Source organism: Oryzias melastigma, linkage group LG7 (genome assembly GCF_002922805.2).
Source record: "Oryzias melastigma strain HK-1 linkage group LG7, ASM292280v2, whole genome shotgun sequence".
In the NCBI taxonomy this organism is placed as follows: Eukaryota; Metazoa; Chordata; class Actinopteri; order Beloniformes; family Adrianichthyidae; genus Oryzias; species Oryzias melastigma.
The window spans coordinates 19371865-19383305 of record NC_050518.1 but is presented as its reverse complement, the minus strand read 5'-3'; the positions used below and the strand labels follow the sequence as shown (position 1 = coordinate 19383305).

At 41.3% G+C, this 11441-nt stretch overlaps 1 protein-coding gene across 16 annotated transcripts in view; it reads left to right on the top strand.

Annotated features, from left to right (window-relative positions):
• hspg2 (heparan sulfate proteoglycan 2) overlaps nucleotides 1-11441 on the top strand; it is a 145227-nt gene that overhangs the window by 120415 nt on the left and 13371 nt on the right. For 13 of the 16 annotated variants that reach the window (XM_036212859.1, XM_036212860.1, XM_036212862.1 and 10 more), the window contains 15 exons: nucleotides 422-576; nucleotides 3684-3822; nucleotides 4135-4278; nucleotides 4572-4703; nucleotides 4786-4967; nucleotides 5038-5233; nucleotides 6114-6293; nucleotides 6711-6971; nucleotides 7040-7202; nucleotides 7279-7376; nucleotides 7642-7908; nucleotides 8176-8288; nucleotides 9364-9511; nucleotides 10967-11083; nucleotides 11217-11234. In XM_036212859.1, coding sequence (XP_036068752.1) covers nucleotides 422-576; nucleotides 3684-3822; nucleotides 4135-4278; nucleotides 4572-4703; nucleotides 4786-4967; nucleotides 5038-5233; nucleotides 6114-6293; nucleotides 6711-6971; nucleotides 7040-7202; nucleotides 7279-7376; nucleotides 7642-7908; nucleotides 8176-8288; nucleotides 9364-9511; nucleotides 10967-11083; nucleotides 11217-11234 — 2313 coding nt within the window. The remainder of the gene's footprint in view (nucleotides 1-421; nucleotides 577-3683; nucleotides 3823-4134; nucleotides 4279-4571; nucleotides 4704-4785; nucleotides 4968-5037; nucleotides 5234-6113; nucleotides 6294-6710; nucleotides 6972-7039; nucleotides 7203-7278; nucleotides 7377-7641; nucleotides 7909-8175; nucleotides 8289-9363; nucleotides 9512-10966; nucleotides 11084-11216; nucleotides 11235-11441) is intronic. The other 3 variants (XM_036212854.1, XM_024292018.2, XM_036212853.1) reach the window with 2 other exon arrangements.

Here is an 11441-nt window from a genome sequence, read left to right as displayed (position 1 = left end):
GTAATCTTTCATATGAAGACGCGGGCCGCAAATCATCATCCTGCGGGCCGCAAATGGCCCGCGGGCCGCGAGTTTGAGACCCCTGACCTAGAATCTCTCAAAATGTTCTTTTTTTTTACACTTGACAGAAGCTCAAATATCTTATTTTTAAAGTAAAAGACGCTCTGTGTCAAACAGGATCATCTCAGTGGAGCTCTGGGCAGCTAGTTGGTTGGGTCAGTAGCCTCTATGATTTATTTTGTGTTTGGCCAAGGAGCCACAATGTAGAGATAAAAGAGCCAGAAGTGACCATGTCTCCAAAATATAGTCAACTTTATAAGAATACAGGATTAATACATTAGATTCTTAGTTTCCTCTGTTTAAAGGGGATGTTTTACCTTTTAATTTACTACGACAGATTGGTGTGTGTTTTGTGTTGCAGCAGCAGACCACAGCTCTGTAGCTGTGTCCATCCACCCCTCCATAGCCGACTTTCAGGAGGGTCAGAGTCTGCAGCTGAACTGCCTTGCTCCCGGTAATCCTCCTCCAAGGGTCACCTGGACAAAAGCCAGCGGAAGCCTCTCTACCAACCACCAGGTAATCTCCGCCTTTTTATCAGGGACTGGTTTTCTGCAGGTATTTTGTGACTTGCAGTTCCCTTGAGGCTCATGTGGCCACCTTTGTGTGTGGTAAGTGTATCAGTGAATGTATTTGTTAGAATATTATACGTTCCTTACTCTTATGTTGTATGAGTGATGCTGTTGTAGGGTGTCCTTACGTCACGTTGTAGTCGTTAGTACCATTAGTATGCATACTGACTGCATTGATACTTAAGAAAGTACTTTAATTAAACTTAACGTAACAACTTGGTTCGATTCGATTCCTTATAAATTCATTTCATTTCATTTGACTACAATATCCCAGTTGCATTTTTGACATTTTTGCTCTGTGTTCACTAAGAAAACTACATCACACAGTCTGGCCCGTGGGCCGCATTTGGCCCACAATCAAATTCTCACTGGTCCGCAGGCTCCTTTGATAAAATCATTAATATTTGGCCCCTTGTATTTTCCCAAAAAAAGTGGAAATTGGCATATTCTCTCAGTAAAAGATGAAACAATTGTGTCTGTCTAATATGCCAAGAGATTGTGGCTGTTTTCAATTAGTTCAACATCAAGAGAGGCTACCAGACAACATGCTTTTATAAATGCTACATTGCTTGACTGATTGATTCAAAAATTCAAGGATTAAAAACTGTAGTGAAATGTTGACGATCTTCTGGCCTTGACACGGCAGTGCTTTAAGATAAATATGTGATGCTAATAGAACGACAAGTTCATTTTTTTAAATTGTCACTTAACATAGAAGCAAGTTAAAATGCTGCAGTCTTAAAGGGAAAATGTATTTATAAATCCCAAAATGTTCTCTTTGGGCTTGAACTTATTTAAGATGAGGTGACAAACACTAAACAATCACAATCACGTCATTAGTCTGACTCAATGGCAAAGTGACCAAAACATGGTTTTCCCACTGATGCATGAGTGCTTAGTGCACTCATTATGGGAAACTCACATCTTTGGAAAATAAAAGCCCATTAATACAAGTTTAGATTGAGAAGCATTTTTCTTTACTCCAAGTCTTTCCCAGGTAAGAAGTTGCATTTCAAATTCAAACCCCCATAAAAAAAACATTAAGCTGTTTGGAATTGGATTTAAGAACCTAAACAGTTAACAAAATAATAGCCTTTCATTAAAACACTCTGGTGATTCTTTCATGATTAAACACAACAGTCCAGCAAAATAACTGAAATTGGATTATGAAAAAATCTATTTAAAATAAACAGACACATACGCCTATCTATCTCTATACACAAACAGATATGTCATTATAATTACTCTTACAAATAGACTTATTAGCACTAATACACATATTCCATGACACAATTTATCTGTTAAATATTGAGTTTGATGAATTGTTTGCAAGTGTGTGTAATTTCACCCATTGAAATATGAAGATTCCTAAGGGGTAACGAGGCACCAACCAGGCACTGCTTGGCAACAGCAACGGCGGGATAGTCTGAAACCTCCAGATTGAGCTGGATTTAAAAAAAAAAAAAAAAAAAAAAAAAACTTAAGTACACAGGCTTTTTTACTGAAGTCAGTCATCATTCACTCAAATAGAAAATGTTTCTAGAATTTGTTTTCATTTCTTCGGCTAATTTTTATATATTGCCATTCAATCTTGTATTTCTCCAATATAGGAGCCAGTTAGATAGATTTTGATAAATTTTGACCTTATTTGCTTAAAATCTCCTGGCAGCAGGTTTTTAAAGGTTTGAAGAACTTTGTGAATCTTTGGAGTTATTACTTTTGTTTATTGATAGACTCAGTGGGCGGTGAGCGTGTCATTTGATTGTGCAGCGTGATTGGACGCAGATGTTTTAAAACAGGGGTGTCAAACATATGGCCCGCGGGCCGTATCCGGCCCCCCCCGATGGTTTAATCTGGCCCAGTCATGAAAAGAAAAAAAATATGAGAATGTTGGAAATAAAAAAATAAAAAGCAAGTTTGTAGCCCATTCCTGTGGCGAGTTATGGTACTTAACCCTTAACATCAGAGCTCCAGTTGATTGACTGTAACTTCTCAACCGTTAACATGATCAACGTAATTCCAGCAGATTCTGAAGGAGAAAGCCGCTTTTCTCCTTCAGAATCTGCTGGAATTACATTAATCATGTTAACGGTTGAAAACTTACAGAATGTTTAAGATTTTTTATTTAAGCGTCACCAGCGATACTTCAGGTCTTAAAGAGTTAAAGAAATTACTGCAATGCGCAATTCTGCCACTAGGGAGAGCAAAGGAAATGCAGGACCGGTGCATATGTTCTGGGCCTGCAAAATCGGCTCGGGGGATTGCGACTTGATGACGTATAAGATTGCGATCGGTGCAGACTATTAGACCACCATCACATGACATAAAGAAATGACACGTGTCCCATTACAATGCATGGACTCTTCCCGAGTAAAGAACTGAGGAGATCCGAACAAGTACGCAACGAATCCCAAAAGGGGGCGCAATATTTGTTATTAACCGTAAAAACCTTGATAACAAAATAATCAAATCGAGGGGAATCATCACAGGATAGCAATCGTATTTTAATAGAGAGAAATCAGGCTGTGAAGCGTGAAGTTTTTGCTAAAGTGGGTGCTAGTGAGTAGCATGCTAGTTTGTCGTTGGTTGCACATTAAAAAAAGAAACAGGAAGTGACTATTCGCACGTAATTTTATCAAAATACATCCTGGCAACTGGCAGGAGTTGATGGTTTACTGATCTCAAAATTTCCATTTGATAAAAAATAATATTTTAAAATGTAATAAATTACAAACTATAATGTTAATTGATTCAAATATTCACTTTTTACAGTGTAGAAGCCCCACTTGTAGCAAAATAGTCCTATATGACAAAAACAAATAATATGGTTCAGATGCAGAAACAAAATAATCTTTTTTTTTTTACATTAAATCCATTAAAAAACCTTTTTTTTCAAGACTAGTTTAAAAAAAGATACATATGGTGACATCCACAACAGTTGTTTATTCTTTTTTGTAAATACAATGTCATCAACTTTTTTATTTTGCTATTCTTCTTTATCGGATGCAAAAAGTATCTAATTCATATTTTAAATGATCCTCTTTATCCTTGTAGGTCATTGGAAGTTCTCTGCGTATTCTATCGGCCAGCGCTGAGGACTCTGGAGAGTATATTTGTCGTGTGCAGGGATCTCCTGGGAGCTCTCACGTCCATCAGGCTTCTGTTTCTGTGTCTGTCACCTCGCCTTCTTCACGTAAGGATCTTTTCATCTGTTTTTCCTGAAGACCTTTAGGGCAGACAGTAAAAGTTCATCTGACCTTTCTCTAAGTTTCAGATGCCCCTCCAGCAGACTCAAAGTTACAATCTTTTCAACCCGTTGAGCTATAAATTAGATCAGGGAGCTGCTTCGCTCATGAGTAAACCTTCTGGAGTGACCTCAGATTAAATTCCCATGATCTCATCCTCGGTTTACTGTAATGGCTCGTGGCCAAAACCGGTTTGTCATGGAGAGTGACACCCTCCAAATTAGAGAAGACTGCTCAGTTCTTAATGGCTTCTGCTGCAGGCCCGCAGAGCCCCGTCATCGCCATCGAACCCAGCAGCATCGCAGTGGAGGAGGGGAAGTCCGCCAGCTTCAGGTGCAAGGTGCACGGTGGAGCGAAGCCGATCACACTGGAGTGGAAGAGGGACAACAATGAGCCGCTACCTGGTAACAGCTGACCACACACATAAGTTTAGGAGCATTCAGGCCTTTCTTTTTGCATTTTCATTTATATGTTCTATTATAGAGCAATAAAGAAATCCACATCTTCACTCAATTCCAATCAATACAAACCTGCATATAGACAAGACATCTAGGTTGTGGGATTTTGGTTAAAAACGTAATCATAATTAAAACACTATTGGTAACGTTTTGTAAAATAAAAAAAATGTAATTGGAGGACTACTCTTACAGACACCGCCTGTTCTCTAGCTTTCCTACTATTCTCCTCTTCTCTGCAGTCAACGCCGAAATTGGTCGTGACGGTTCCATGACCATCACCAACGCCCGTCGGGAAAATCATGGAGCCTACCGCTGCATAGCCACCAACCCGTATGGCATCACCCAGCTCATCGTGTCTTTGGTGGTCAAAGGTCAGCCTAATTCAAACCTCAATGTTTCTGAGGACAGGGCTCCCTCTAGTGGTGTTCACGGCATACGTCTTTGTGTTTCCAGTGTCTCCTGCGGTCACCGTCACCCCTGTTGGACCGGTGAAGGTCAAGGTGGGGGAACCCATCACCCTGGAATGTCAAGCGGCGGGCGAACCTCGCCCTTCGGTCTCTTGGCACAAGCTGGACAACAACCGCAAAACCACCCTGACAAGTCCTGTTCCCATGGAGTCCAACGCTCTGCTGCAGGTACTCCTTAAAGCAGCACTGCTGCAGAATCCACGTTTCTCCCACCTAAAACCCGCTCATTTAATTCCAGATTCTGGTCGCACGTCCGGAGGACACCGGCACCTACGTGTGCACTGCTCAAAGCTCTAACGGACTCTCTGAGACCAGCGTGCTAGTGATCGTTCAGGGTGGACCTTCGGTGCCGGGAGTCCCCATGGTGGTGGCTCCGGATCCCCTCATGGTGGTGGTGGAGGGACAGACTGTGACACTGCACTGTGATGTGCACGGTAAGACTGGCAGATTTGTGTCTTTATAAGGACAAGATGGACATATTGTTCATAGTTAGTGTTAACCCTTCAACACCTGAGTCGTCGTCGGTGACACTTAAACACAAAATCTTTAACATACTGTAATCTAAACGTTGCTTAGTCAATTCACGAATTGAACCACAATTCTTACTTTTTAATACAATGCTTGTTGCTATGTGTATGACTTTCTACTGGATGTCTGAAAATTTAAATTATTTGTATTATTCCCCTTTAAATCATGCCTTTATTTAAGTTCAGCTGTAACATAAACAGTAAAAAAGTATAAAAATGACTGTTGTTTTAGATCATTCAACAACAAAACCTGAAAATGTTCTCCACAGCTTCCTATCCTCAAAGTTCTTCAACATTTACGTTCTAAGCATTACATATTGGTGCAAATCCGGTATATAAAGTCGCTTTTTTTTCCGCGACAGAATCTGGTGATTCACTTGGTGATAACTCACTCAGGTGATATCCTTCAGAATCCGCTAGAATTATATTAATTGCGTCAACTGTTGAAGAGTTACCATAACCAGAAGACTGTAAACCCCGCAGGTAAAGCTCTGGTGTTAAGGCTGTTTCATTTTTTTAGAACTCATGTCACTAAGAGGAACTTAAGTCTCATTTTTTGAACAGAAAAACAGACTCGCTAGTTTTACTTTGAAAACAGGAAGCCTAACCAACACAAAGATTTGTTTACTTCCGGTGACCTCTGAGGTGCGCATTCAGAATTTACTGGAATTATTTTGATCGTCCTAACAATTAAAAAATTACAGTAAATCAGAGAACATAAACACTGCAGCTCCGGTGTTAAAGGGTTAAAGGGATCAGGATTGAATGGAGCTTCTGGTGTCTGTAGGATTTCCCTCACCAACCATCTCCTGGTCCAAGCTGCGGTCCCCTCTGCCTTGGAGGCACAAGCAGGTGAACGGCAGCCTGGAGCTGCCCAGCGTCGGCCGGCAGGACTCGGGCGAATACATCTGCAGCGCCAGAAACGCCGTGGGAACCAGCAAAGCCACCATCATGCTCGACGTTGAGAGTGAGTCTTACTGCTCCGCCGTTTAAGAAGTTTGCTTCTTTTGAGTTGTGGTGGAATATTTGTTGATCCGATGAAATGAAGAAATGTCAAACGTTTTCATGAAAGTTTATTAAACAGAGCAGAGAAAAGTACACGTTGGCGAGCATGGCGGAGAGGTCTGCAGAGCCCTGATCTGTGATGAAGGACGCTCACATTTTATACAGTCATACAATCAGCTGTTAATCAGGAGCTTAAGATGGAAACGTAAGTGTCATATCTAACATGAACAAGATGTTCTAATGAAATCAAAATGTTTACACATTGTGGTCAGGGTGTTCTGACAACAAGAAAACAAGACTCAGAGGATGAGACATAAGCAAATGTATAATTTCCATGACAGAGTCTCCAAAAAAAAAAATTGTTTTTTTCTTTCCCCAGCTCCTCCGTACACCACCTCCATGCAGGACGGCGTGGCGGTGCGGGTCGGGGAGGTGATCCGGCTGCAGTGCCTCGCCCACGGCACGCCGCCGCTGACCTTCGTCTGGACCAAAGTGGATGGACAGCTGCCTCCCCGAGCTCAGGTCGAAGGCGGGGATCTGCAAATCGACCTGGCGACCGCCGAGGATGCTGGGACCTACAAGTGTGTGGTCAGCAACAAAGTGGGCAGCAGTGAAGTGTTTGTCAAAGTGGCTGTCAGATGTAAGTCCTTGCAGCTTCTTCCTCCTTTCTAAAGTAAAGTTCGGTATAAACGTGGATTCTGGGTGCAGCGCCGCTGGCGGTGCGCGTATCCCCTCAGGTTGAGGTCAAAGCGCGCGGCGGCACGGTGGAGTTCACCTGTTCAGCTGCAGGTGGGGTGGAGACCAAGATTGAGTGGCTCAAGGAAGGAGGGGCCCTTCCGCCAAACCACCACATTCGGGACGGAGTGCTGAGGTGATCGCTGATGCACAGCATTATGTTCAATCTATAAAGGTAAAAGCAAGCACTGCATTGTGGGATTTCTGTGCAGGATCGAGAACCTGGAGCAGAGCAATGAAGGGGTCTACATTTGCAGAGCGAGCAGCGTTTACGGGGAGGTTCAGGACACCGCCAGGCTCACCATCCAAGGTACGTCACTCCACCAGAACAGTCACTGGCAGCAGACTTTAGAAAGGTATGTTAAACAAACGTTCTGGTTGTAGAAAACATTTGTTTTTGTCATTTTTGCATAAATAAAAAAACTCATAGTTGGCAGTCAAATAAAGCAGAGTCTTCCCTGAAGGTCCAAAATGGTTTATTCCAAAAAAATCTTTATGACATCACCATAAACTAATAACTAATAAACCTATAAGAGCAATCGTAAATATTTCGTCCGTCCTTTTCCTTCCTGCAGCTCTGCCAAAGGTCATGATCAACGTGCGAACCTCGGTGCAGACCGTCATGATTGGGAATTCCGTGGAGTTTGAGTGTCAAGCCACCGGCGACCCGGAGCCGACCATCAAATGGAGCAAAGTGGACGGCTCGCTGCCGGCCCACATCGTGGTGAAGGGCGGCATGCTGAAGATCGAGCGCGTGACTGAAGCGGACGCCGGCCAGTACCGCTGTACGGCGACCAACGACGTGGGCTCGGTCCAGTCCCAGGTGGTCCTCAATGTGCAGTGTGAGTATTTCCCATGATTCTCCTCTCTCAGTCAGAAAAAGTGGTTGATATATTGATTCAAATCAGAGAAAGTCTTCATTTTTAACAGGTCTCCTTAATTGGACACATATAATAGCAAACACTGTTGATAGCCTAATAGAAAAAGCTGACGAGAAGATCTGCATAGATTCTGTTCTTTGATCACAAATAGTTTTTGTTGCTTCAGATTTGCCTTTAGGATCTTCTTGCTAATAATCTATGCTTTTGTTTCAATAAAATCTTGTGTAGCTCTTCCTCAAATTGCTGCTCTACCAGAAAAGAAGGAGGTGACGGTGGGGTCGGATGCTGTGTTGCCCTGTGTGGCGTCAGGATATCCAGCTCCTAATATCAAATGGTCAAAGGTGAATGAGGTTTTCTTTAGTTATTTTTTTGTGTAAAAAGTGTTGAAAATGTACTTTTAATATATCAAATGTATTTTTTTGCCTCACACTCATGAAGTTTTCTTAATATTTGGGACCATATGTGTCTGTTCCCTTCAGACAAAGTTGTTTTTCTGCAACCTGAGACTCTTTTAATCCTCCATTTGTGACTCTTTGGTTAAAGTTCAATTCTTTTTTCTTTGGACTAACAGGTGCATCAAACAAAAACAAACAGTCTTAAAAGTCAATTTTTTTTTTAACTCTTTCACAAACCGTTGATGCACAGTACATATCACTTCACTCCTGACTACATTACCCACAATGCTCTGACAATCCAATTAAGTGGTGCAGCTTCATAGTTTACCAAACTACAACATTTGAGCAGATTTTTGAGCACCATGTAAAACCAATTGAGGTCAGTAAGAACAACTTACTTAGAGTACACCAAATTATTATAGAAAATTAATATATTTAAGTATCGAAAAATACGGTGTGGGTCACATAATTAGCTCTGATTTGCGAATTTCTGATGGAAATGTACCATCATGGCCCTGCGACAGACTGCAACCTGTCCAGGGTGTACCCCGCCTTCGCCCATCAGTAGCCGGGATAGGCTCCGGCACCCCGCGACCCCGAAAGGGATGAAGCGGTCAAGAAGATGGATGGATGGATGTACCATCATTAGTAAAATAAATTCCACTACAAACATTTTGTTACATGCTATTTCATTTGCTGCATTAAGATATGTAGTACAGGGGTCTTTTATTTTGAAAGGAAGTCAAGTGAACTTTTGTCAAAAGCTTTAAGCTGCTTCACATTTATAAAAATAGGCTTTTTTTCCTTTATGTTTTATTTATGCAAAAAAAATGAATTTATATTCATCATAATAGTAACAAGAACATATATACAAATCAGTGTCTTATTTTTCTAAAGGTTTCAATAAGAAATCGACCCGAATGGCTCTTGGAGTGTTGACGATCGCAGACCCCTGCTCTAACCAAACCAGGATACTTCGGCGTGTGTCACCATCTTTATCCTGTGTCTCTATTTCTTCCAGATGGAGGAAGAGCTTCCATCAAAGTGTTTCCAGGAGGCCAACGTCCTGACAGTCCCTCAGGTCACCCATGAAGACTCGGGCACCTACATCTGCACTGCCTCCAACAAGCAGGGCAAGGTGGAGGCCTTCACCACCCTGGAAGTCCACGGTTAGTGTGTGGTCTCCAAGCGTTTTTAGGTCTCACATCAGTTTCCCTTAACTTTTGAGGGTAAAATTGATCTTTATCCCTGTAAATCACATGCAGCTGCTTTAATATTAATTTGTTTGCTAAATTTAACGTTGGGACCATTAAAATGTGATAAAGATTTTAGCCTAGCTCCATAGCTATCAAAGTGAGGGCTAAAAAATTCTCTCTGTCTTTTAAGGCGTGACTCATATATATAAAAAATCATTACCAAAGCTGGTATTTTCTAAATATAATTATAAATGTTTCTACTATTTGAATAACTTTATTACCAGCAGCTGAATATTATGCATTATCAATATGAAATGTTTGAATGATGGTTGCAATTAATTCATATTTGGATCAAAGACTCCTGTTTATGTCTGTAAGATGCAGATTTTTTTTTTATCTTGATATCAAAGGCAAATTGCAGAAAATAGTTTCCAAATAAGTTTGTTTTTTGTTATTTTACTAGCATTTAGTGGTTGGCTCAGTCGCTTTAAGAAGTGGATGGATTTTGTCAAGATGGATTTGACATACATCAAGAATGAATTACATGTAGCGGAGACAGTTTAGTAGTTTTTCAAAATAAAACTTCCTTCCGAATTTAAATTAAAGGGAAGAATAATAATGTCTTGATGAAAATAAAAAAAATATATCGTAAAGTTCAGGAGGAGAATGATCAGATTCTCCTCTGTGTTTGTTTTGGATGGTCCTTTTTCCCAAGAGGATCTGGTGGCAGACAAGATGGCGGCTGAATATTAATCAGAATTAGCCGGAAGATTTTAAAATTATAGCCACTTTTATTAAAACTTTTTAATGTAAAAAACACTGGTTTATTGTTCAGGACTAGCTTAAAATGTGTTAAAACAATTTATTAATTTCAAAAAATAGACTAGTGTTTACCTTTGACTGCGGTTAACTTCGAGTATTCACGTGAAGTTAACTGTGTAAATGCTTTTAACCACCGGTCATTAGTCTTTTTCGAACAAAAACTGGAGTATTTTTCAATCGAAAAATACTGCTGGCATCTTTGTCTTCCACCAGGTTCCCCTCTTTTTTCTGCTTTGCTGTCAATAATAAATACTAATACGCCTACAGTGCCCTCTAGTGGTTATTTATGAAATGGCTTTCAATCTTCCTTGAAGACCCAAAGCATTTTGCAGTCACAGTCCTATTCTGATGGCGGCTCCGCTGCTGAACACAGGCTCCAATTTTGAACAGCGTAGGGTTCGATATCTTGCCCAAGGACACTTTGATACATGGTCAGCAACAACCCCAGGCTTCCTTGTGACTTCATAGTTAGGCAGTGGCGTTAAGGGTCTTGACTAGGGACCCACACCGGATTAAGCTCATTGCGCCATTCCTACACTCAGCTATGCGTACATCATATGCTAGTCAGTAACTGCAATGAGTGCTTCTTCTTTTTTTTCTTTTCAGAGAGAGTGATGCCGTACTTTGCTCAGGAACCCTTGTCGTACCTCACCCTGCCCACCATTAAAAACGCCTACAAGGCCTTCAGCATAAAGATCGACCTAAGACCTGATAACGTTGACGGTAGGGGTGAACTTTCAACTCTTCACATCCTGTAAAAAAATCTTGTTTTTCAATTGTTTTTTTCTCATATTTACTTTAACTACAACTTGTGTCCCTCCCCCCCACACACCCACCTGGTCCGTGTGGTGTAAAGGTCTCATATTGTATGCTGGTGAGTCTCAGCCAGTCCAGCCTGGTGTCCTGCTCTTTGCCTGCGCCAGACGTCATCATGCTGAAGGCTGATTATTATTTTACGGCTGCAAACCCGACGGTGCATGGCCAGTGTTTCCAGTCACAGAAGAAGAAGCTGGTTTATTAATGCACGCCAAAGTCATGATTACTGTTCAGGTGCAGGCAGATCCCCTGCTTTTGCATGACG